The sequence below is a fragment of the Hirundo rustica genome, chromosome 2, assembly GCF_015227805.2.
Source record: "Hirundo rustica isolate bHirRus1 chromosome 2, bHirRus1.pri.v3, whole genome shotgun sequence".
NCBI lineage: Eukaryota > Metazoa > Chordata > Aves > Passeriformes > Hirundinidae > Hirundo > Hirundo rustica.
In genome coordinates this window covers 37859727-37887250 of record NC_053451.1, presented here as the reverse complement: position 1 = coordinate 37887250, position 27524 = coordinate 37859727, and the positions used below count along the sequence as shown (strand labels likewise).

The following is a 27524-nucleotide window of genomic DNA, read 5'->3' as shown; positions in this document are numbered from 1 at the left end:
AAATGCAATGTTTGGTTTATGTTTGGAAAATAGAGTGTCTGTCTCATCTTCTGTTCAGACACAGAATGGAGGAAAACACCACTCCATAGCCTTGATGAGCTGCTGTACACATAGACTCACTACATCTTCTAAGAAATGAATCCTGATCTTGTATAAAGAATGCAAAACTCCTGTTGAAGTAAAAAAATACCTCATTCATATGTCTGGAAGCAGGATTCAGTTCTCAGAACTAAAACAGCTTGCACCCTCCTGCTGCTTTAATTCTGAAACATATTTTCAATTAATATCTTGTATAAATCACAAATCCAGAGCAATGTGCTTTACTATGAAGACAGTATTCCAGTCATAAAGTGTGATCCAAGTGGAAACTCCCCAAAATTAAGCAGGAATGACCAGAACATTACAACTATGATCTTGGTTTTCTCCATGACTTGCATTGACTATTACACATTTACAAGGTTTCAGTTTTCATTTGGTTATTGTTGTTTAAAGCAGGAGAAGGCTTGCTCTTCTGGCCATCAGTTCCTCCTTTGGATGTGTCCTGGAAGAAAAGCCTTGGCATCCACAGTGACATTAAAATTCGTTTATATTCATTCCGAAAATTCTGGTTAAGAAGACCATATATTATTGCATTAAGGCAGCTGTTGAAATAGGCCATTAAGTAGCTTATAATGAATAGCCATTCAGGAACTTTTGGTGCCATTTCTGTAGGATCAATGGCTACAGCCAGTCCAATGAAGTTTAGAGGTGCCCAGCAAAAGGCAAAAATCACAAAAACAACAAACATGGTAAGAAAGTTTCTGAAGTCACTTGGCTTCAATCTTGGCTTTGTTTCTGACTTGACTCGTCTTCGAACTTGAAGCACTAAAACCCAAATTCGAAGGTAGCAGAAGCTGACAATGGTGATAGGGACGATGAAGTGAATGACCACAACAGCTATTGTATAGTAGGAGCTTGCAGTCTGGACAAACGTGCATGAATATATGCGTGGATCATACTTCAAAGAGCCAACAAAAAAATTTGGCACAGTTGCAATTACTGTTAATATCCAGACTAAGGAGACATACAACATTGTATTCCAACAGCTGTACACTTTGTCATAGGCAAAACTATGACATATGTAGCAATATCTGTTTATTGCAATTGCAGTGATGTTGAAAATAGAGCCTATTACACTTAGTCCCATCACAAAGCCGCTGGCTTTACAGTGCGTTTCACCCAGTGTCCATCCGTTGCGGAAAATAGCTAAGAGCACCAGTGGGTATGGATACAAGGCCACCACCAAATCAGCCAATGCTAGGCTCACCACAAATGCGTTACCTGGAAGGAAAGAAAAATACAGAGGCATAAGTCGGAAAGCAAGCATAACTATAAAGAAGAAGAAAATGTTACATTATTCTGGATATCTGCAATCCTAAATTATTGGTGACGTCAGTAAGCAGCTGGTATATAAGACCAACAGGAAAATGATTTTTCAATGTAACTTGCAACACCACAAAAATATCTGCAGCAACATGATGTTTCAAATCCGTTAGTAACTGGGTTGTATCCTCCTTGCTCTTTTCATCTTTAATAAACATAGCCATCAGTAAGACGTTATATAAGCACATATTGAGTTGTTAAGCTGTAGCTAACTCCACAGCTGGATTGATAAAATGAAAAACAAAAAAGGTCTAAATTGTGCCAGATAGGTAAGCCATTATGCCATTCTAACCTATCACTGGGATGTTAATGGGCATGGCAGGCATAAACGCGATGGATACACAAAGACTAGAGCTATAGCTATTGGAAGGATGTGCTGTTTTATGTATACTCCAAATTGCTACACAATACTCTGTAGAATAGCTATTTTCTGCATGAATGGCCTACCCATACTGCAGTTATTTTCTCAGTGGATTGTCTAAGGAAGAGTGAATTGTCACAGAATCATAGAATCACAGAATCACTGAGTTGGAAGAGACCTTCAAGATCATGGAGTCCAACCCATGCCCTAACACCTCAACTAAATCATGGCATCAACTGCCACATCCAGTCTTTTTTTAAACACATCCAGGGATGGTGACTCCACCACCTCCCCGGGCAAACTATTTCAGTATTTTATCATTCTTTCCATGAAAAACATTTTGCTAATATCCAACCTATGTTTCCCTTGGTGCAGCCTGAGACTGTCCCCTCTCATTCTGTCAGCTGCTGCCTGGAGAAAGAGACCAACCCCCAGCTGACCACAGCCACCCTTCAGCGAGTTGTAGAGAGTGATAAGGTCACCTCTGAGTCTCCTTTTCTCCAGGCTAAACAACCCCAGCTCCCTCAGTCGTTCTTCATATGGCTTGTGTTCCAAGCCCCTCACCAGCCTTGTTGCCCTCCTTTGGATGTGCTCAAGCATCTCAACATCCTTCCCAAAGTGAGGGGCCCAGAACTGGACACAGCACTCAAGGCGTGGCCTCACCAGTGCCGAGTACAGGGGAAGAATGACCTCCCTGCTCCTGCTGGCCACACCATTCCTGACACAGGCCAGGATGCCATTGGCCTTCTTGGCCACCTGGGCACACTGCTGGCTCATGTTCACTGCTGTCACCAGTACCCCCATGTCCCTTTCCTCCTGGGCACTGTCCAGCCACACCGTCCCCAGCCTGTAACGCTGCAGGGGGTTATTGTGGCCAAAGAGCAGGACTCGGCACTTGGACTTATCAAACTTCATCTTGTTAGACTCTGCCCATCCAGCCTTCCGTTCCAGGTCTCTCTGCAGAGCCATCCTACCTTCCAACAGATCAACACGCCCCCAGCTTAGTGTCATCCACAAATTTACTAATGAAAGTCTCCATGCCTTCATCCATGTCGTCAATAAAAATATTGAACAGAGCTGGCCCCAGCACAGACCCCTGAGGGACACCACTGGTGCCTGGCCGCCAGCTGGATGCAGCACCGTTCACCACCACTCTCTGGGCACAGCCATCCAGCCAATTCCTAACCCAGCACAGAGTGCTCCTGTCCAAGCCGTGGGCTGCCAGCTTATCCAGGAGTGTGCTGTGGGAGACCGTGTCAAAAGCCTTGCTGAAATCCAAATAGACAACACCCACAGCCTTTCCTGCATCCACCAGGCAGGTCACCTGGTCATAAAAGGAGATCAGGTTGGTCAAACATGACCTGCCTCTCCTAAACCCATGCTGGCTGGGCCTGAGACCCTGGCCATCCTGTGAATTCTGCGTGATGACACTCAGTATAAACTGTTCCGTTATCTTGCCAGGTACTGAGGTCAGGCTGGCTTGTCTATAATTACTAGGATCCTCCCTCCCACCCTTTTTGTGAATGGGCATCACATTGCCCAGTTTCCAGTCATCTGGAACCTCGCTGGTGAGCCAAGACTGTTGGTAGATGATGGAGAGTGGCTTTGCAAGCTCATCTGCCAGCTCTGTCATCACCCTGGGATGGACACCATCTGGGCCCATAGATTTATGAATATCCAAGCATCTCAGCAGTTCTCTGACTGCCTCTTCTTGGATAATGGGGGGATCATTCTGTTCCCTGACACCATCAACCAACCCAAGAGAACAGTTGTCCTGAAGGCAAGTTGTCTTCCCACTGAAAACAGAGGCAAAGAAGACATGAAGCATTTCTGCCTTCTCCTCATCTGCAGATACTAAGTTCCCTCCCTCATCCAATTGAGAACAAAGATTGACCTTACCTTTCCTTTTACCATTAATATATTTGTAGAAACATTTTTTTATTATCCTTTGCAGAAGTCACCATTTTAAGTTCAAACTGAACTTTGGCCTCCCTAATTTTTTTCCTACGTTCTCTTGCAGCCCCCTTAAATACTTCTTGAGAGACCTGACCCTCCTTCCAAAATGATGCATCCTCCTTTTATTCCTAAATACCTCCAAAACCCCCTTGCCCATCCCGGCTGGATGTTTACCTCGTCGACTCATCTTTTGGCACACAGGGACAGTCTGTTCCTGTGCCCGCAAAATTTCTGTTTTGAAGCACGACCAGCTTTCCTGAACACCTTTGTTTTTAAGGGCTGCTTCCCAAGGAACTCTCTGAATAAGCCTCCTAAACAGGCCAAAGTCTGCCCTCCGGAAGTCCAATGATTTCACCAAATGTTGAGAACTCTATAATTTCATGATCACTCTGCCCTAATTGGCCTCCAACCACCATATCTCCCACCAGCCCATCTCTATTTGTAAACAAATACTTTCTGCATGAATGGCCTAGCCATACTGCAGTTGTTTTCTCATTGAATTGTCTAAGGAAGAGTGAATTGTCTTCACCACCCTCTGCAGAAAGGCGTATTTAATGATACAAAGAAAAGTTCCATGCATGCAACAGCAAGTATTCATATTTTCTGCTGATGGTATCAAGGGAATATGGGTGATATGGTTGAGCTCTATAATCTCTCTTTAACCAATGTCCTTTTCATCAGTTTGAAATTTCTGTCATTGTATCTAAGGGTATTTTTTATAAAATAGAGAGATAGTAAGCTGATGATAGATGCACTAACTTTGAATTCTTGGCATTTAGGTAACAGAAAACGCATATGGTTTGTATATCGTTTGCATACTTTTTTTCTTTCCTAGAAGTCCTTCACAGCATGAACTGATATGAAAAAAATCCAAACAATTTTAAAAATTGTGCATGGAACATAATAATGTTTTTAAAAGAGCAGTTAGATGATCCATTCTACAAATTCTGAGCTTACTGGTCCTCAACTAACAAATCAGTACTCCATGTCATATTAAGAATGGCATTAACTGGAAGTTGTAAAAGCAACAACCATGTAGAAATGTGCTTTTCAAAAAAGACGAAATTTAACATCTACTCTGTTTGCTCCACCTGCTTTACATCTGTAGCTTCCTGAATAAAGGAATGGGGAGCTATCTTTCTCTCATACACTTTAGGGGACCACCATGCTCATCAGAGTTTGACCAACAGCAAGTAAACTTAATGGAAAGCAGGATTATCCATCTGTACCCTCAGAAATATAACCCATCTAAAGAGTGGTGTACAACTTATTTTAGATAGTTCCTTGTTATATATTTAGCAGCCTGTTTTGTATATTTTAAAAAGCTACACAAGTCTTTCCATATCTGCAGCTTCATGATTGGTGAGGAAAGATTGAACAAATTAGTGAGGCAATGGGCCATGATAACTTCAAATAAGCAAAGCAGGAAGGATATAACCTGTTTCTGTGATGGTTGTGAATCCAAGCAAGCTTCAGTTTCAGCAAAAAGGAAGTTTCAAAGTAGACACAGAGAAAAGAAAATTAATAGCAAGAAGAAGGAAGTGTGGGAACACCTAGCAAGGTGTTGGAGTCTGCCACTGAAGATTGTAAGAGAACATAAAACAAGTATTTGTCAGTACTGGCCTAGATAAAGCTGATCCCTTTGTACAGGAAGGATGAGATGACTGTGAAGGCCTCTTGCAACCATGTGTTAAAGAGGACCAAAACTAACCAAAGCTAACAAAAGCAAAGGGATATCTTTATCAGAAAGCATTTACATCATGGCAGCAAGAATTTCTCTTACGTATTTTCCATCAAGGTATCTGACATTAGAAGACCGAGAAGTCAGAAGCTGGAAGTCAGAAGAAAGGAAGGTAGGAAAAAAGGATGGAAAGAAGGAAGTAAAAAAGACTCTTTTTTCTGTTTTAGAATGTCTTCTGGAGAAAGAGAGAATTTAGTCTAGTGTGTGCACTAAGATTAATCTAAATTCTAAGGCCCCCCAGCATCAGCTTCTACCCAAAATGTAATTGTTCAGTTGAAATAGAGTGGACATTTAGCTCTTTCAATCACATTTGGAAATTTACTGTAAAATAGCAAGATATTTTCAAAGTTTTGAGTGCAGTTTAGGACTTCTTGAAAATTCCAGGCACAATGAATAAATAGAGTGAGCAAGGAACTTGTCAAAAACTTAATTTACTAGTTTACAACTCAGAAGAAAAATGGTCCAATATCTATAAAGGCTTCAGGTGATTTGTCACTTCTATGGCTTTTTACAGGGTTGAATGTTCCCACTGTGCACTGCAAAGTAAGGTCCAATGGTATTTTTCTGTCTTTGTGGATGACTGCAGAATTAAGTTTAATGTTTATTACTGCAATGAATAATCTACAGATGTAGAGAGAAACTTTCCTAATTCATAAAACATAAATAATCAACATTTTGAGTAATCAAAGGTCTTAGACATTGTTTATGTGCTTGCAGAAAGTAAATGTTCCTTGATACACCTAAACCAGGGCTTTTAGAATGGCCTAAATTACATTCAAAATATAACTAAAAAGGTAATTTTTTTCTGCTTGTAACAAAATAGAAAGCACAGATTTTTCATCTGGCTGGAATTATCATTGTTTCTAGAATTTATTTGATGAACTTTGTTCTTAGATTTCAGTCTCAGAAGAGACAGAAGTATATTCATTTTTCATTGGAATGGAAAGACCCCTTAATTACAAGCAGTAGGTACCGAAAGCAAAATATCTTGCCAGGTATTCAAAAAGATGAATGTCTCTGCTGTTTTAAACAGTGATAGTTGTGCACATAAAAAAGGAAATAAGTTCTGATATTGACTTTGGGTGCAACAGAACTAGATCGTTATTTCATGAAGCATTCCTGTATATTAGTTTTGTTACTACAACTAACAGGAGAAAGAGAACTGTCACACCCTCTTGTAATCGTGATATGACTTGTTTAGTAGGATTTCCTCATGGAACAAAATTTTTGGTAAGGCCAAAACTTTTAAGGGCTAAGCACCTGCCTTCTGAAAAGACAACTGACTTTTAACATCTCTACTAAAACCAGAAGCAATTACAATGAGCAACTATTTTTTTAAAGGTTTTCCTTCTGTCTTTGGTTTTAAACTGATGAAAATGCTTAATTATATATCATGGTGTTGTTTGGGGATTTTTTAGGTAGGGTTTTGGTTGTTACACATTTGTTTACCAAGTTTGTATATTGCATACTGACATCACCCTCTTCTGTCTTTGGCATCAGCAGCAGATGAAGCAGAGAACTGAGTCTTTCACACACTGACGTTTGAATTCTCTGTGACAGTACAAGCCAAGACCTAGGGTAAGCTTTGATTTACAGAGACATATTAATTTGGTATAATGCTCAACAGTGTGTTGCTAACAGAAGGTGTAACATAATGCCCCAAACAAATGCCAGATGGGTGTTTGTTTTCTTTGAATATGACAATTTAAAGGCAGAGATATGCTCTTTTGTAGTTATATTTCATTATTTCAGACATTAGTGAGGTATAGTGCAGACTTTGATACAAGGGAAAGGGACAGGCAATAGATATCCATTAGAACAGCATATTTTAGAGACTAGCAAAAAATATAACATAAACAATGAATCACAGCTGGCTTTCAGTTTATGGAACATCCAGGTAATTTCTTTTTTAGGAAATGTGTGTTCTATGAAACTGTTTAGAATTATTGGTCACTGTGATTATCCTCTTATATGTACAAAGGAAAACCCACTGTGAGTAGAATCATAAAATCATTCAGATAGTAAAGGACCTTCAAGACCATTAAGTCCAACTCTTAACCCAGCACTGCCAAGTCCACCACTAACCCACATTCCTCAGTACCACATCCAAACCCCTTTTAAATACCTCCAGGCACAGTGATTCCAAGACTTCCCTGGGCAGCCTGTTCCAGTGCTTGACAACCCTCTCAATGAAAAGAAATTCCTAATATTTAATCTAAACTTGAGTCCATTTAACTGATCCCTTAACTCCCTCTACCTGAGAGGAAAGACCAACCCCTGCCTGGCTACAACCTCCTTTCAGGTAGTTTTAGAGAGCAATAAGGTGTCCCCTGAGCCTACTTTTCTCCAGGTAAAACACCCCCAACTCCCTCAGCTGCCTCCTTCCCCAACTCTGTTACCCTTTTCTGGACACGCTCCAGCATCTCCGTGTCTTTCTTGTAGAGAGGGGCCCAGAACTGAACATGGGATTCAGCAGTGCAGAGTACAGGGGGATGGTCACTGCCCTAGCCCTGCTGGCCACACCATTGCTGATCCAGGCCAGGATCCCTTTGGCCTTCTTGGTCACCTGGGCAAACACTGGATCATGGTCAGCCACTGTGGACAAGTACCTCCAGGTCCTTTTCCACTGGGCAGCTTCCCAGCCCCTGCCACCAACCTCTGGGGCTGCCTGGGGTTGTGGTGACCCCATGTGCAAGACCCAGCACTTGGCCTTGTTGAACCTCATGCAGTTGGCTTCAGTCCATCAATCCAGCATGTCCAGATCTCTTTGCAGAGCTTTCCTGCCCTCCAGTAGATCCACTCTTCCCATCGAGCTTGGTGTTGTGTGCAAACTGACTGAGGGGGCACTCAATTCCCTTGTCCAGATCACTGATAAAGATATTAAACAGGGCTGCACTGAAAAAGAATGCTGGACTCATGCGGACAAAAATTTAGCATGTAAAAAGGACCTTGAGACTGTGGCTAAGTAACTTGCAGACTCCTGGACCGGAACAGAACTGTGTTCTTGGTCTTACATCTGCAGCTATGAATTAGTACTGAAAGCTACATTTGCTGAAGGTGAATTTTAGGTTTACTAGGCAGATCTCTCAGTTGTTGACACAAATTTACTGAAGAGGTACCTAAGTTGCACTGTTGTTTTTGAGATCATGATTTTGGCATGCCTGGCAACTAGGCATGCATTTAACCCAAAACAAAACCTCCACTTCTTCTGTACGCTCACTCTTCTTCTCCCTCTGGTTAAATATGGGAACACCAGTCCTTGCTGCGAGTTCGCTGCCTTGAGTTTGCCGCTCGACTACAGGTGCAAAAGTGCTGTGCTGTTAAAAGCTGAGTACGAAGGCCGGAGGTTTGTAAGCCCTGGGTGAGGAGCTTTGCTGGCCTGTGGCTTCCTCCGGTGCTGCTGGGAACGGTGGTGACTCTCTGTTGTCACCTAGTATGGGAGCCACAGCCGAGACAACACACTGCATCACCCAGCAGGGCAGGAGGAGAACGCCAGGGGCTGGCTCTTGCCAGGCAAAACGCTGATCCTTAATCAGATACTACATTTACGGGGTGATGAATACTTTTCTGGCCTTCTGATACTTTCTGAGATTGCAGGAACTTTTCCAGTACTAGGTATTTTCAGAGAGAAAAGGGGAAGGCAGAAGAGGCAAGACAGGCTCTACTACTAGAAATTTTGCTGTTGCCTAGTGGTTAGGACACTTCCATTAAAGAAGAGCCCGTCTTTGAAAAAGACTTGAGTTTGTCTCCCGTAGTCCCCAGAGTGTGCCCTACTCACCAGCCCTGCTGCTCTTCTGGGGTTAGCGTGCTTGCCTCTTTCTAGGTTATGTTCAAGAATTTCAGCCTAGAATCAGAATACACAGGTTATCACTTGTATTGTAGAGTGCTCTTTGTCAGTATGCTCATTAAAAAAAAAAAAAAAAAAAACAACAACAACAAAAAAACAGCTGGGAAACTGAGATAGAAAGGTGTAGAAACTCTCCAAGACATGGATTAGGAAGAACATTCCAGGTTCATGCATGAACCTTGCTCTTAGTTTTCTCTGTTAGATAATACCACCCCTGTTAGGCATACTCTGGGAAAAGTGGCAGCACTGGTCCAGCTTTCTTCTCCCAAATGACAACATGGGGGAATACTGATGCTGGAGGATGGAGCCAATAGAAGATCTAGAGCTATTAAATATGGGTAGTTATTTTAAAAGCAGAAAAAAGGGAGTGATTGCTGCACTAGGTAGTAAATCCTTAACAGATTTTGCAGATGTAAAAGTTTTACTTGTGCTTAAGGGAAGGCTGGAAAAGTACTTTTAAGAGTACTTATTTGAAATACTACATTTAAGGGTTACTTAACAGACACAGCATACTAGGTTTAGGAAATCCTCTGAGATGGAAGGAATTGTACTAATACAGAAAGATCATGCAGGGTTGTTCTGTTCTCTTTTTCCCCTCAGTGCATGCTTCCATCTATTGTTAAAGACAGAGTCTAGCTATGCCTCATTCTGTGTGTCCAGCCATCTGAAACTGAGCTGCATTTTGCAGCAGGCGCAAGGGAGAAGATCCTTTATATCCATGACCTAACAGTGAAGTCAGGCTCTTGCCTTGAGGATAATCTAGGATGGAGAAGGCCCACATTGTTGCTGAGAGAATCATAGACTTGTAGAACCACAGAATGGTTTGAGTTGGAAGGGACCTTAAGCATCATCTTGTTCCAACTCCCCCACCATGGACAGGGACAACTTCCACTGGATCAGATTTCTCAGTGCTCCACCCAGCCTGGCCCTGAATGCTTCCAGGGTTTCAGCATCCACATTTTCTCTGGGCAACCTGCACCAGTGCCCCACCACCCTCACAGTAAAGAATCTCTTACTAACATCTAATCTGAGTCTACCCTCTCCAGTTTAAAATCTCCCCTTTTTCAGTTTAGATGTCACAAGGGGAGCGGAGCCAAGACATTCACTCTGAGGGCTTAGCACTAAGGGCAGCAGTGGCAGCCCAGCCTCAGAACCCCTGGTTGCTGAGCACAATCAATAACAACAAAAACAGACTGGTTTTTGACTGGTTCATGAAAGAAGTCATGTTTTTGTATCTGCGAGTACATATCACCTTAATTTTCTTCCCTTGAAGTAAATCACCGCTGTTGATTGCTTCAACCAAGAAAGAATAGGAAACCTACTTGTATAACTGCAAGTATGAAAACTCATTTACTGCTGACAAAGGGGCTAATATGAAAAGCTGTAAAATACAACAGGTGCAATCTAGATCCTATAAAAAGATGGGCAACCTATAATTTTTAATAACTTTCTTTTTCAGTGTCTCAGCACTATATTGCATGTCATGGAAAAAAAGGTGAAATATGTAGCATTTTATAGGATGTTGCTTTGTTAAAGAAACAAACAAAAACTCTACCCCAAAACTTGTTCCAGATGAACTATAAAAGACTGAAGTGTGGAAGCAAACAAAGCAAGGATATTTAATTTCCAAAAACTCTGGGAAAAACTTTATTATGCCCTGACAAGTTTTAATTTATATTGTGTGAAACGCTAGTTCATTCCATCACTTTCATTATTACTTTCATCTTTGCTACTGTCTCTAAACTGTATTTGTGTCAAAGGAAATTATGTTGGTTTTTTTTCCTTTGTTACTGCAACAAAGCATTGCTCAAGTCCTTAGAATAACTTAACTTCCACCTTCTTTTAGAAAAAACCCAGGAAATTGAAAAATGAAAATAATTTTGTTCAAACTAAAACCATGTTTTATTTTGTTAAGATGTTTGGTTTGCGTTTTGTTTTATTTTAATATTTGCTAGCAGATTAGTTGAATTAAAAAAAAAAAAAAAACACAAAGCAAACAAACCAACAAATCTCAGACATTCAATAGATCTATTTTGAACTATAAGGCTTAAGATATTACTGAAGATACACAGACTATCAGGCTGATATATGGAATGAATAAAATTGGGGACTGTTGGAGACTATGGAACACACTCATGACCAATTTGCCAAGAGATTTGATTAGCCAAGATAAGGCACATCTTGTAGTTTAGCCCTGCAGACCAATTTAAACAGCCCAGAACTTTTTGACCAGTGTAAATGCTGGGATCTCCACTTACAGAACCAAAGTCATGCAAGTGCCAACTTCCACAGTGGTTGGCTCAGCTGCTCCATAGGGCTGCAGGTGAAGGACTCGCAGCCTGTGACAGCTACTGAGACAAGTATGTGCAAAGCATGTACATGCCAACTAGTTCCATCTGCAAAAAGAAACCAAGCCTAAGCCCATTATTCCTGCTATGTACTTTGGGGTGTTCCTGTGTTCAAGGAGACCACAGTGGAGGATCCCAGATTTTTATAAAATGGGATGTGATGCACTGCAGAAAATAGAGTACACGGGAACATCTAACTGGAAAATACTTTTGTTGACAAGTTGCCAATGCATCTAACAACCTGTGGAGTCCCTTCATTATAATCTTCTTTTCTTCACTTGTTTCCCATTTCAACAAAGAGCAAAATAGATGATATTTGATGAAAATGGCCATTATAACCTCTCCGTAAGGAAAAGTCTTACCCTTTCTGTTCTGAGATTTTGGAAGGCCTCATTACTGTTCATGCTTAGGGAGATGAATGTCTTCAGAAACTGTTGCCAGTCTCTGCCATCTGCTTCTTTTGGAAACAAGGTCTTAAAGCAAAGTACAGTGACATGATTCATCTTATAATGATACTCTCAGGTTTGTAAACAGCATGTGAACAGATGAATAAATAAAATGCTTTTATAGAAGATGATTGTGTATTCTCTTCTGAAGTATTAGCTGCTTTTTGTTCCAACTCCATAAAGACAAAGTGTGTAATGATCATTTGCTGAATCAAGGTCTTTTATGAGAGCCAATAGAAGCCTTCAAAAATGACAACAACTCTGCTGTAGCTAGGCCTGCAAGTCATGATACTGTTGAGATAGATAAATGAGGGGTGATAGGCATGCAACCAATATAGCCATAGAATCCTGAAAGTTGGAATTGATCTCTGGAGTTTGTCTAGTCCAACCCTCCCATTCAAAGAGGGATAAACTATAGTGGGTTCAGGGCCATGTCCAATCAGCCTTTCACTGTCTACAGCCACAGAGACTCAACAACCTCTAGGGTGACCTGTTCCAGTAAGGAATCGATGTACAGGTTATTTGCTGTTTTCACTAGGGATTAGAGGCAAGATGCTGTCAATTTTGCAACAGATGAGGGATCTACATGATCTACTAAATAGCAGAGGGTACTTAAGATCATACATGTTACTATGCATGCAGAGACCAGACAGGGTCATTAACAGTGACCTAGACTTGCTTGGTCAGAAGAAAAGGCCCCAGTGCAGATTAGAATAGATGGGGGTTTGTTTTTCTTATATTTATGCCTTCAGATTCTTTGAGACAGCAGAGCTTTTTGAACAATCTTTGACTGGACAAAATAGTCTGAGCCAAACTGGACCAAGAAACATTTCCAGACTAGTAAATCTACAGACTGGTAAAGGTATAGAACTGTGGAGGGTGGAGTGTGGAGTGTGGTAAGGGCTGCACAGAAAGAGGCAGGAGGCACCAGCTCCTAGCAAAATAATTTTCAGAAAGCAATTTCCACTGGCTTTAGCAAGGCTAGAATGTTCCTCCTCATCTAGATGCTCACATACGAGGTTCAGCTTACCCCAGCTGCAGAATCCTGTTCCACATGTTACTTTGATGACCTTTGAGCACCGAGAACTGACTGCAACCAGCCCTTCAGATTAACCCCTTGTGGCAGTACTAGCTGATGACCCCAGTGAGTGACCCGGTGGCCTGTGATTCAGAAAGAGAGCTGTGGGTGACCTCTGTCTGCCTAACCTACTGAGTCACACCTCTTTCACTCCGTGAAGACACGTGCGAACTAGACTGAACCAATTTAATTTTTACTGAGTCAGGCTCAGATGGAAATCACTATATATATATATATATACTACATGAGAATGTTTGAGGGTGTTTGAAGGTCACCTACTTCACTATTTTGTTTGCTCTCCATAAGCAGAGCAGATATTTTCACTTCATCTTTAACCAGGAAGCTGGCTGTGCAGCAAGTTTTACAATCTTTATGGTCCTAGCCTAACAGGTGTTTCATAAAAGCGACTAAAGAGGATTGTATTATTTTCAGATTATCTAACTAAAGACATAATTACAGGACCTCAAATTAGTTAATTTTTCTTCTACTTTGAAACAACAGATGTCCAGTGCAGCAATTGGACTCTGAGTTGTGTAGCTGAGTTTCATACCTAGCACCATAATCACAGGTAAAATCTTATAAACTCTTTCAACCGACTTACCAGAAGATAATAATTTCTAGGCAAATCAGTATGGTAAAATCACCCTTTTACAAGGCCTGCATCAACATCTGATTAATATTTTACACATTTTACTTCTAATGACTGCAAAGGGAAGAATAAAAAAAGAAAGGAAAGTCTTGCTTAACATGAAAACTGATACAGAAAGTAATCTTTTGTCCATGGGCTCTAAGTCCACGTGTGAATCTTATAACAAGTACTTTTGCAATCACTTTAAAAATATCACAGGGAGACTTCTTGTCCTCAAAAAGGAATGCTCTAAATTTCCATAGCACAACACTCATTTTCTGACACTATATTTTATGGCAGTAAAACCCCTGTAGTATAATGGTGTACTATCTGACTTGTGGCAGGGAAATTTGGATTTTAAATATTCTTTCTGTCATGACCTCTAACATAACAAGGCAAAGTCATACAAAGATACTAGCCCCCTATTAATCAAATATTTTTTCCTCTGTAAAAATCCAAAAATTACACCCTGTACATTCCAGTGATTAACAACTGATTTCAAGCAAGCTGGTTGGAATGTGTAGTCTCTTGAATATATTTCCAAGACTCTTAAGAGCCTTAAGTGGCAGTTCAAAGAAAGGAGGATGGACAGCTCCCTGTTGGCATGTAGTGACTATGTCACTTGCATGTCTTTACTTGTCTTGAAGAAAAGCAGCATGTTTTATTGTAACAGTCTTTTATTTCTCAGTAGAAAATCTTATTAGAGTTGACTGCTTCTAAGAACATATTTTAAAAGTCCTAAGGATCACAACTCCAATGAATTTCACCATGGACAGGATCTGCACAGAATGGGCATCTTGAATAAACATTTTTTTCATTAAACTATGTGAATAATATTCAACAAGTAGGTTATTTTTACTTGAATAAGAAGTAGGACATAAAAATTTCTAGATTGATTATCATTACATATATTCAGCTCACAAAAGGCTCTTTTCCTTATTTGCACTCAAATGAAATGCTGTGTATACTTGAATTATTTGGAAACTGACTTTAGAATGAGAGGACATTGAGAATTTTGGGCAGTATTGGAGCAAATCATTGAGATACGAGGATGCCGCTTACTGGTTCCTGTCTTCTTTGCAATGATATATTTTACAATTTGCTGCTAGTTCTAAACTTACAATTAGTTAACATAATTATATTTGCAAGGGATGAGATACCAAGCGGATATTTTTCCTGTTAGTCAGACTATTAGTTCCAGTAGCTGCATGTGATACCTTCTGACAGCAATTGTTGCCTGCGTTGTGCAAATATGGCAATCTAAACCAACAGGTAAGCAGATGTTGCTCTATAGCAAAAAGATTACAGTATTTATGGAACAATTGTAAAAATATATTATCATCTTCATAAGCTATTTAAACATTGAAACTGATCCAAGTCCATAAAAAACAGCTGAAAAAATTAGTAAGTATGTAGTAAGTATGTCAGAAGGGTTATGTTTTTTCTGCAGACATAATTGAAGCAGGGTTTCAGGGTTTATTAAACAGTGTAATCAAATACCTCTACAATTAATAAATGATTTTTAAAAAGAATCCAAACAATCAAGATTCTAGTCATTTGATGAATGTGTTTAGGGTATTTTTATCTGTTTTCATGTCAAGACACAGCTGCCCCATATGCAGCTGAAATGTCAGGAAAATGCTGGCTCTCTGATACAGCCCAGTCCTTATCAGTATGGAGATCGAAAGTGAAACAGAAGATTCAAAATCAGCAACTGTTGTTGCACCCATGGTGATTTAGATATGTTTCTGTGGGAGTTTCCTTTCAGGATATCTGTTTTATGCCCATATCAAGGTGGAAGGTTCAAAAGCAGAACAAGTGCTCGAATTGATTTTTAGGAAGATGAAAGTTGCCCTAGCATTAGCATTCCTTTCCGCATATGAAAAAATGTGTTTATGAGCTCAGGATAACATGGCTGTTTTCGTATGTGTTCTTGGGAACAAGGCAATATACTTGCCAGTCTGTGTCAAGGTACCAATATGCACTTGTAAAGGATAAGTTCTAAGAAGCTAAAATCTGAAGCATATCTGAAGGTAGTGGTTCTCATAATAGATCTGAATTGGAGTAGGAGTAGAATTTACTCCTAGAGGCAGAGACCAGGTTGTCACTGATTTAATGGAATGAGAGTTGTCTCCTAAAACATTTTCAACACAATGATTCAAGTCACCTGGTGAATATATATCTGCTAAATATAGATGAAAAAATTAGTGTTTTAAAATGAGTTGTCCTAGTTCTCTGTGGGGAGGTTTGGTCTCTTAGCTCTGGCAGATTGTGCCAAAGAGCACCATGAATCCTTGAATTGCTTCTGCTGGTCCTTCCAAGAATGAAGCTTTACTGCAGAGGTCGTTCCTCATGCAGTCAGTGAGTCTTGCAAAAGAAACGTCAGTCCAGAGTCCAGGAGAGAGCTGGCAGGAAAGGGAGCGCTCCTGAAACACATTGGAACTGCCATAACACAGCTGCTAAGAGCTCCTTCTAATTTCCTGAATCTGAGAGTACGTTTGTGTAGGTTTTTTCAAGGAGATAAAGGGCAACTTATTCATACTCTGAGCTGAAAAAAAAAACAACAACCCAACAAATGAAAGCTGTGTGACTCTGTTAGACTAGGCCTTATGGAGAGCCTGAATACAATGTTTCAGGAAAAGCATCGCACTAACAGCATCCTTTAGCTTTCCTTCCCTTGAAACTTTGGTAGAGTGGACTTGTACCAAATGAAATATACAACAAAAATGCACTCTCAGATTCTTCTTTACAAGTTCAAGGAAACATACTTCTGCAGCTCAAATAAATCCTTATGATTCTATTTCCTCTGAAGATAAGCATACTAATTACTCCACTTACTAGGACTTAATATTACATTCTAAAATAGAAGCATCTTGGATTTGATCTTGGCAATAAACTTCATATTTGGTTATCAATAAATGGAATACTATTGTACAGGATAAAAATAAATGATAATTTAGAACAATGCAAGTGCTTCAAAGGAGGATTCAAAACACCCTATGGCTGCAGAATAACCTGCCCCAGGTCACAGTTTTACCTTAAACAGGATTCTCTGTGATACAGATTGATAGAGAAATTACTTTTCTCCTTTATGATGTTTCTGTACTCCTAAACATATTTTTCAATCTCTCTAGGCTCATAATTACCTTACAAACTTTCAATTTCTGAAATACTTAAAAATCCTTTGGATTTTTTTTTCTCTTCTAGAACAATCTTAGGTTTCCACTTTTCATTTTTTTTCTAGATTTACCTGCAAGATTAACCTCTTTTGTTAAAGAAATTTGCTTATTTTGCAAATTAATAGTACTGGCTTTTCAATTTGCTCTTCTACTTTTGGAATTATTTACAGGTTAACATAAAGTTATTATTTAATAAGTAACTTTGAAGATTTATTTTCCCGTTTGGTTACTGTTTGAACCAAGTCTCAGAAAAGAGGATGAAATTGGTGATTAACTTATTCTGTTTCCCCTCCAGGAAGAGAATAGAAGCATAATTAGAAGTATGAGATGAATCATGGGCACATGACTGAATAGTTTTAGAAGTTATATAGAAAGATTTGGAGTATTGATCATTTGGAGGTATTTTCTGGGAAGAGGTTTCATAGCTTCATGGACAGACTTCACCTAAGCATATGGGATACCAGCTTGCAATCCATGCTGGCAGAATGAATAAAAAGAACTTGAAGTTGAGAGATGGGAAGAGAGCTTGAGAAGGAACCATATAGTTTCTTCATTTAACACCCAGGGCAAGGGAATTTTGGCTTCAGGAAGGTGGTGGCAAAAAATATAGAAAATAGGAGCTCAAACATTGTGGAGTTCAACTGGAGTGGTAATATAAAAAGCAGTAGAGACAGTTAATGGGTGCCAGGAACCTATGCAATAAAATAAGGGATCCAAACCCAGTGAGAAATAAAAATAAAACTTTATGGAAACAATTCTGTTAGAATGGAATTGCACAGCTAATCAGGGAAGAGAAATACTAACCAAAAGGTCTATTGTCTTCATAATAGAAGGGGAATGAAGAGAGAGATTGGGAGAAAGAGAAAGAGAGAGAAAGAGAGAGAGAGAGGATATCCTGTTAAAAGCCAAAACTACATTGGGGAAGAGTTGTAAACACAATGTGCAATGTAGAATGCAGAAACCTGAAATAGGATGAGAACACCTCCCTTTTAGTAGGAAAACACTAATGGAGCCAATTTAACATCAGGACAATGCAGGTCCTCATATGTAAAGGGGAAAATAAGTGCAAAAATGGCAGCTGAGTTCTGGGCATACACCCAGCAGTTTCCTTCAATTCAGAGTCTATTTGCCAATATACCCCAGCCTTTGTTTTCATAAAGAACAAAGACATCCCTGAAGAGCCTGCCATAGAAAATAAGGTTGTATTGAAAGCAGATGAGATTATTTTAGTTAAATTAAATAGAAGAATAAACAAAGCAGGCATAACTAAGAAGGGGGATGGCACATTTTTGATAAATAAAAGAAGTTAATTAAGAAAGTGAAATCAGCTGCATTGAGGCACTTAGGGACTTGAATGAGGAGGAAGGTTGGCGTTTCTTCATATTAAAGGTACAAAAATACTCTCTGTAACTTGCATCCAAAAGAGGAAAAAGTATAAGAAGAAGTTCCAGATCTAGATGAAGAAGGAGTTGTCTCAGTAAGGATACTGGGGGCAAGAAATGAGGCTAGAAGGAAAGATATGTCCACCAAAGAAAACTGCTAGAGAGAGCAAAAATGGATAAAATGGAAACTGACAAACCCCCTAAATTTCTTTGACTTTGCGAAGACCTCTGAAATGACTAAAATGCCCTTTCAGCGCAGTGAAAAAGAAGAAAGGAAAGACAAGTTACTGGGGAAGGGGGACCCTGCAAATCGAGATAAAATGGCTCCTGGTTTGAAGAAAGATTTTGCTAGACCTTTTAATAAGGACAATAATGGTGGTCTTAGGGACAAGGCAGGCTGACAGGTGAGGAATTAGCATATCTACAGTAAAGCAAAAATATCAGAAAGATTGAATATACTTGATGGCAGGAATTTTTTAACATCTGTTATCTCAGAGGTAGTGTTGTGTTCTGAAAGTATTGAGAGCTACATGTGGGACCTGTTAAAAAGGGCTGAAATGTTCTCTAGTCCCCACTGCCAGTAGGGAAGTGCAGATTTCTCTCAAGCTTGAGTGATTTGATTTCTCTCAGAGCTTGGCTCCCACATGCATCCCAAAGAGCAGTGTTGCCATGACTCACTTGCAGCTGTGGTGCTCTCACACTTTACTACCCATTTCCTCCTCCTGTGCTATGGTGCTGCACAAACGCTGTTTCTTCTTGCATGAATGGTGCTCCAAGTAAGTCAGAAAAGCAATTAGTCAGGGAGTAATAAGAACAGTAAAACAGTGTTGCCACCTCTGGAAGATGCTTTTGTCTACCATAGAGTATGTGCTAACACGGCACTTGTATTCAAGGTGGGAAACTGCGGAAAAGGGAGAATAAATAGAGAAATCTTTGGGCTCTTAACTGTAGCCAAGACTGGAGAGACAAACTTGGAGGGATAGGAAAATTAAAGATGCATATACAGACAAATGGACTTAAAGTCAATGTGAGCTTTTACAAAGTAGCTATACCAACTAATCTGATCATCTTTATTTAATAAAAGCTGAGCTTGGACTTTCTGGACCTGGGAGGCTGCTCTAAACAGATCTAGCCTTGGAATCACCAGGGTACCACTTACATTCTGTTGCTACCACTGCCTGGACAATGATTAAAGAAAATTGTGGGACTGGAGGGAGATAACCTACATTGAACTAATTTTGTCTGGTTCAGAAGTATTACATCACTGAACATAAAGAGAATAATGAAATTTTGTGATGATACAAAGTTAAGAGCCTACACTGATACACGGAAATGTCAAGACCTTTTCTGCTTGAGGACTAAAAGACCAGAAAGTGGATAGAGTATAATAACATGAGATATGAGGTCAGATACTGAAGGAATAATTGTGTAACAAAAGAAAAAGAAGAGCTGCATCAGCAAGTGATTGCACCAAGAACAGTCACCTATATGATGCTACCACATAAAAGGAAAATGTGGCTTCAAGGCATACCAGGTCTATTTTGTCCATCCAGGAAAGGACAGAACAGAATAGAATGTTAATATTTTCTTGAGGGTATTGATGGTGCTTCATCTGCATTATTCTGAACAGGTCAGTTTTCTGTTTAAGACAGATTAGTTTAGATAAGTGATCTGAAAGGCCCAAAAATCCCAGGGAAATTAAGAGGAACTACTTAGAGGAAACTGAAAGTATTTGACTTGTTTACTATGGGGGAAAAAAAAAAGTTTGAGGGATAAACATGTTTACTCCCCATTATTATTGCACAAAAATTCTCGACACGTGGAAAAATGATCCATTTAAATTAAATGACAATTTTATTTCTACAAATAAAGATACCCACTCTAAATAAGCAACTAACTTTGCCATTATGAATTTGAGTCATGGTAAGAGATAGAAGATCTTTATTCTAAGTGTTGGGTTCAATGAATTTTTGTGAATGTTGGAGCTACGTTCCCATTAATTTCTTAGCATTGAGCACTTTCAAGCTGAATGTGAGAGAGAATATGAAAACCAAACACACCCAGTCCCCGGGCTAAGAACTCCATGGATCCAGGGTTCAAGAAATCAGGAGTACAAAAGCTGAAACCATCAGAGTGGGATCTCATGATCTGCTCATCAAAACATTTTCTTGTCAGCATCAGTGTTGGCATTGAAGGACAATTTTTCAAAGTGGTATCAGAAACAGGTTTCTCCACTGTAGTTTTGTAAGAGATGGGTCCCATAACAGGAAACAACTATCCTGTATCCCAGTGGACAGGAAAAATAATAGGGGGGGAATAAAGGAGGGAAAGAAAACTGGTGTGGCCAAAGAAATGAAGAATAACTGAAAACAGCGTTTAACAATGGGGATAACTTACCTTCAGCTATATAACAAAGGTGTGGAGTGAAGCCAATGGAAGGGTAAAGAGCATGGAAAAAGACTGCAAGTCTTGCTTATATTGCTGAACATGTTTATTTAGTAGATGGTTAAGTAGCAATATTATAATACTACTTGCAGGATTGTTTATTTTGTACAGATGTACATATGAGAAGTATTGCCCATCTCTAGATCTACATACACATTAGACAGAACTAAACATGCAAATACACCGATGTTCTTACGGGTAAAAAACCCATGAATTTGATTTAATTTGTGTTGCAACAGCACCTTGCTATTCAAATGGAAATCAGAGTCTCATTGAGCTGTGTTAGCTGATATATATATAGAAAGGAAAATAATTGAGAGGGTGAGGAGGGCTGACAAAATGCACTAAAAATACCACTTTCCACTAATGCATTCTTTGGCAATGCACCAAGATTAATATTAATATTCTGCCAAAAGTCAAAAGGTCCCAAGTCCTCATTACTATTTGAAATGATATTGAGTTAATGTGCCTAATTCTCACTTCTCACTGATTTTATGCTGGCTTTAGAGCCAATGAAGTATAAAGGGTTTGCTTTATCTCTGTCCTCTGGGAGATGCCTTGCAGGTTCCCACCTTGTAGAGTGCTTCCTACCAGGTTCTTACCCCAGCCCATAATGTTACATTTACAGCTATAGCTACACAAAAGTATCTTTAAAGTTCTTAAAAGCATCTAGTGGCTTTGATTTACTTGATGCACCTCCAGGATACTTGATCATACAGCAGTGGTTGTTGAGCTCATGTAAACTTTAACACTTCAAAAGTTCAGCAATGTAAAAGCTGCCTTCAACTGGGCATGTTCAATTGAAGACACACAAAATCAATAACTTTTTTTGAAAATTCAGAACACATTTGACATTTCAGATAGAAAGACAAGCTGATTTAATTTTATTATTTTCACATGCAAAGTTTTATTTAATTTTGTAGTGTGATAGATGAAATTACTCTCTTCCCAAATTAGAACTGATAAAAGCATTAATTTCTGTAAATTAAATCACTTTGAGAGATCAGAAGTTGCTCAGCCTCTCACAGAAAGTCTGGGTGCAGTTATGTAAGACAAGCATGTTGATTCATACCAATTATGCTATGCATTACTGGGAAGAGTCTTCACAGATTTTCCCCAAAACTAAATTTAAATGTGGGAAAGAGGCTTCTGTATGATCTGATACAATTATTCTGTTGTAAGACTGGCAAAATTCCCGTGTTTGAGGAGTGAATGAGCCAAGTCCAGAAACAACAATCCTCCCCATTCTTTATTTCTCTCCTGCCTAACATAATAGGTACAAGCCCAAAGGTTAATAGGTAATTTTATTTCACTCCATTCTTGCACCTCCCATTAAATAACAGCATTAGAATAGATTTACTTTTGGTCACACGTTAATTTTAAGGTGAGTGATACATAATTACATTGTTTCCAGTTATCATATCTCTCTGTGAAGTCTAGAACAGAATTGTGTTGATAAATTCTGGGAAAACTGTTAAATTTCTGTATTGCTTTCTGAAGGTATGATTATTTCTTGTGCCACAGAAGTAGGCAGAGCTGGGTAATTTATTCCTTATACACCTGTGACTTATTCGAAGTCCCAAATTCTCATCCATGAAAAATCCCTCACTAGCTTCTTCAAAGGGAACCAAGTGCCCATGATGCTATAGCTCTTCCTTTCTCCTTCAATAATCTAGATGTCTTCCTGTCATAATCATTCCTCTAACTTCATCCTTTTCTTCTCTGACAAGGTCTAACTCTTTTCATGCCGTTTTTCCTCACCATTTCACTTTCTACTGCATTCACTCCCCTTGCAGGTACAAATGCATAATTTCTTGCTTGCTCAGAAAAGAAACCTGCAAGTCCACCTACTTTTCCATCTTCTTTCCTTGTCAGAGGCTAAGGGCTCCCAAGTACTGCCTTAGCTCTCCACCACTTTTCTATTCCCTCTATCACTCCACCACATCCGTTTCCAGTCCTCTTCCACTCTGCTTCCTCCCTAAGAAATTTTACCTGAAAAGACTTCTGTGGACATTTACCAAAATATGCCCTTTCAGTTCCACCTCCAAGAGTCCTGCCTCCCTGACATAAAGCTAAGAACTGGCAATTTAAAAGGTATTTAACGTTAAGGAGATTATGCAGAAGGAATTCCCTGCTTTCCTTCACAGTACTTATTAATAAAGAGATCTTTGGGACAGGGTCAGCAACATCAGATTAAGGATGATCCTAGAAGGAGATCAGTTAGTAGGTATTTGAACTAGATAAGACTAGATAAGGTTGTGGGGGTTTTGTTTGTTTGTTTGTTTGTTTTCCCAACAGTCCCAGGGTACCACAAAGTACTTTGATCAGTATCTTGAAACTTCCAGGCATCACTCCTTCCAGTCCAAACCCTCCCCTTCGCTGGTGTTTGGGTGAAGGGGACTTTTCAGAAGAGAGCCCGTCCATCCTCCCTGGCCGGAGTTTGATGCCTCGGGCCGGCCGCCCCTCCAGCGAGAACCTGTTCCTGGGTGCTTCCTCCCCGCGGAGTCCAGGCGCGAATCCCTCGGGAGCTCGCCTTCCCCCGGCGCCGAGGGGCCCGGGGTAGCGCCGGTGAGTCGCGGGGGGTCCCGCGGGGCTCCCAGCCCCTCCGCGGCGCTGCTCCCAGCCCAGCCCAGCCCAGCCCAGCCCAGCCCAGCTCCGCTCCGCTCTCCCGGGGCAGCACCCTGCGCTGCTCGGAGGCCGCGGTGCCGCTCGGGGCACGTCGGGCTCCGGCTCCGGGGCTCGGCACGGCTCTGCTGCTCTCGGCTTGGTCCCCTGGGACGGACAGCCCAAGCACAAGCGCATGGATCACCAGCTGCCTCCCCAGGTCTTCCCTCGCTCAGCCAAACCACCCTTCCAGATGTTCCCACGTTCGGTGCAGCTCCGTGGGGTGCGATCGCTCAGTCCCATGTAAACGGGACTTGCCGGCACCCCCCGCTTGCAGTTGGACGTGCAGCGATTGGGGAGCGCAAGACTTACCCCACCATAAGCTGCTTTTGCCCCTAAGTACGATTTAACTTAAAGCTAGGGCGATCGAGCGCCTACTCCCCGTCAGCAGGAGCTCTAGTCACCACCGCACGTGAGACACGACAGCGATCGGGAAATGACACTGGTTTAAAAAAAAACAAAAACAAGCAAACCAACGCCCCCTCCACCGCCAGGAGAAACGAGCCAGCAGCTTTCCCTCCTTCCCCGTGGCAAGGGAGCACCCGCGGACACAGAGTGCCGATGGCAGAGCCCTCTGGCTCCGGGGGCGGGGATCTGAGTGCTTCGGGCACTTTGGAGCGCCGGCTCCCAGCAAAGTTCGGTCACCCCGAGCTGCGTGCGCATGGCAAGACGAGAGAACTCGAGTCTCGAAGGAATGAAGAGTTCCGGGAACAGCTAAGTAGTATAAGAACTGCAGTAGCCGCGCCACAATTTCGGGGGTAGCGCTTTATACTGCACCGACAGCCGGCATCCAGCCGAGCGCAGGTGCGCCCGGCTCTGCGCGTCGGGCAACAATCGGCTCCATGGACGGGGGGAGCCGGAGGGGGTGCAGGATCCGCAGGAAGCGGGAAGTGCGCCTATCAGGGAAGTTGGCCAGGAGGCACAGCGGACTAGTCGGTGCGACTACAGAGTTTTGTAGTTTGAAACACGTGTAACCAGCCCGAGAGAGATGAGGAGATAAAGCCAGAAAGTTTAGCAAGTAAAAGCTGCAGAGCAACAGTCGAGCACGCACAACTACTGTAGGAGAAACTACAGACAACAAAGTGTTCAAAGACAACACCGCACTTTATTTGCTGCGTTCTGGTTGAAGGATGTGCGATGAGGAGACAAGAAGGCAATTGCGTGAAAGACTACCGCGAACTCTGATGCAAGCTCCAGAGAGCGGGCAGAGCCGCTTCCCCACGCATGCACAGCACCGCGTCTTTAGGACTCTTGAGGAAGTTTTAAAAGCTCCTCCTTCGTTCCTCCGGCCGCTTTGGGCACATTCTTTGTCGCCGGTATTTTAAGCGGATGGCACCGATTCCCCTCCTCGGGAGCTCCATAGAGACCACGTAATGCCTCATTAGGAACCACTGAAGGACCTGCATTCCCGGACGAAGGGCAGGACGGAGAGCGAGGGGTGCGCTGGGAAGGGCGACTGAGCGCCTGGGAACCCCTGCACACCCTGCAGGGCAAGAACCAATGGACGGGTTCGCGCCTTCAGCCGCACGGACTCAGCAAGCGGGCTGGACTCCACGGGACAGCTGGAAGCGAGGACCAGGATAGCGGCGGCACTCCGGGCGCTCGCTGCTCCCTGCCACCGCCGGGACAGGGTGCGGGGGTCAAGCGCTTACCTGAGTTCCGAAGCTTGCGGTTCTTGAAGACGGAGAGGATGACCAAGAGGTTGCCCAGGATGTCCACCACGGTGGTGAAGATCAGTACGCTGGACAGCACCGGCACCACCCAGGCGGGCCGCGGGGCGCCCGCCGCCGCCGCCTCCCGCTCCGCCAAGCCGAGGCGGCCGCGCCCGCCCGGGTCACAGCAGTTCCTCAGGGAGCCGTTCTCCAGCATCGCGGCCACCCCGTCCCGGCGCCTCCCCGCGGTGACCGGCGGCGGCCCCGCGGACTGACCGCGCGGGCGGGCGGGAACGGCTTTAAGGGGCGCGCCGGGCGCTGCTCCACCGGGAGGGGCGGGGATGGGGCGGGGACAAACCCCCTCCCCTTTCCCCGGCGGTGGGGGAAGCCCGGGGGCGGCACGGCCCCGCCTGCCGAGGGAGGGAGGGAGGAAGCGGCCGGCGGGAGCGGCGGCGCGGAGCGGCGGGGGCTGCCGGGGTGGGAGCAGCATCCGCGGGTAGCGGGGGCGGCCGCGCTCGGCCATCCGCGGTGACAGCTTGCGTGGTCAGAGAACCGCGGGGACAGGCGAGGGCTGCGGAGAAGCCCGCGTCGCAAAGCGCTGCTCCTGCCCCAGGGCTCAGCTGCGAGCATCCGCCGCCGGGAGAGCGCTTGTTAGGGGGCTGTTCGTGGTTTGGTTCCGTGGAGTTGGTTTGGTTGTTTTTTCCCTGTCCCGCGGCTCAGACCGCGATGTTCCCGGCGGCGCAAGGCCAGCGCTTCCCCCGCCTCTCTCGCCGTCAGGCACACGGTGCGCCCAGACGGGTGTTCCTGGCACATTCCTCCCGTCGTCCTGGCAGCACATCTGAAGGGGTTGCACGCTGCCTTCGCCGTGGCCTTGTGCCTCGGCGTTTGAACGCAGCGGTCGGGTCGAGAGTAAGGGCGGCGCCCGTGGGGCGATAACCGCGAGAGCCGCGCACGGGACGTGCCCGCGCCGATGTCGGCTTCGGAAGCTTGGGAGCGTTTCGAGGGATTTTCCTCTCACGCTGCAGGGCAGACAGAAGGGCACCGGCGGGCTTCAGTCTGCAGTTACGCTCGCAACATCGAGTTTCCGTGGGGCCCTCAAAGTGACAGCTGCCATGTGGTCATTTGCATGGAATAAATAAGCGGGACGCGTGCGGCGGAGCAGGGCGCGGCCCGCGTGTCACCGCGCCCGGCTGGCGGCCTGGCACGGCCGCCACGTGCCGCTGGCACTGTCACTCCGGCCTCGCACCGCGGGGACCGGCAATTAGGGCTGCTCTCAGCAGGTAACTCGGGAGGGGGTTTTTGCCCTACTTCACACTGTTTTCAGGCCATCGGGGTCGCACTGCATCGTTGTCCTGCTTTCAGAGGAAGGGATGCCCCTCGGTTTTTCAATTAGATCATAGGGTAACCTGCCTTGTGGAGTTAGTTTGGAAAAGCAGGAGAGGTTTCTGTCTTTTCTAATGGCAAATAACATTGTGGCACGTTGCTTCTTTGAGACTTGATGTGCAATCAATATGCTAAAAATTATTTTGCGGGCTTTTTTTTTTTTTCTTTTTTCCTTGTCAAATTAGAAATGTTTTGTTGTTGCTGTTCCATTTAAATTCCTAGTCAATTTTAAATAAACTGAAGTAGTCCTAGTTGGAAAGAACATAGAACTGTGCATGTAGATTTTTGTTGCCAGTCTTATTAACGCTGATTAAAAAAAAAACAAAAACAAAAACAAAAAAACCCCACAAACCCACAAAACCAAACCAAACCAAAAACAAACAAACAAACCCCCAAACCCCTTCTTCAGATGCTTCTAGGCAATATGTAAAGCATCATGATACTTTTCAAACTACAGCTGGAGTTATCATGGCTTCATGGCTTGAACCAAAGAAGATATTTCTTCTGAGAATTGTCACTCCTAAAAAGTTATTTTACAGTTCTGACACAGGAAAGTAATAATTGTACACTTGACAGGACAGGCTCATTCTTGATAGAAGCAAAAGTTCACTTAATTTTTATTTTTCTTTCTCCAGAAGTTGAAAAACTAGCTGATCCAAGGAAATGCCCATTTTCTGTGTTCATCAGTGTAAAGAAGGATTTTTCACTAATGAATAATGATCTTTAAGAATAGCTTAAGAATAACCTTTGTATTACAGTGTTTCCCTTTATTTGCCTGTGTTCCAATTTCCCCTTTCAGAAAGTTGTTATTCTCACTACCCATTATCTTTGTGCTACTCTAGACTTATAGACTTGTTATGGAAAACTTACACATATTATCATTTATTTTCATGCCGCAGGCTCTTTCTGGGCATCTTTCCAGAATCTGTGCAAGTGCTTTCAGGAGAACTGTACCATTTTGTTGTCTGTCATTACTACAGGATTTATCTTCA

At 42.5% G+C, this 27524-nt stretch overlaps 1 protein-coding gene across 2 annotated transcripts; it reads right to left on the bottom strand.

Moving 5' to 3' along the window:
* Positions 1-316: 316 nt before the first annotated feature.
* Positions 317-25468, bottom strand: MTNR1B (melatonin receptor 1B). Of its 2 annotated transcripts, none has more exons than XM_040055643.2 (2): positions 25150-25468; positions 317-1320 (listed from the first exon to the last, which is right to left on the bottom strand). In XM_040055643.2, exons 1-2 carry the CDS (start codon positions 25364-25366, stop codon positions 452-454), a joined length of 1086 nt encoding a protein of 361 aa, XP_039911577.1. In that variant the 5' UTR covers positions 25367-25468; the 3' UTR covers positions 317-451. The 2 variants fall into 2 exon arrangements, with proteins under 2 accessions (XP_039911577.1, XP_039911578.1); XM_040055644.1 differs by lacking the exon at positions 317-1320 and adding an exon at positions 24600-24980 and having other exon boundaries at positions 25150-25366.
* Positions 25469-27524: the final 2056 nt, after the last annotated feature.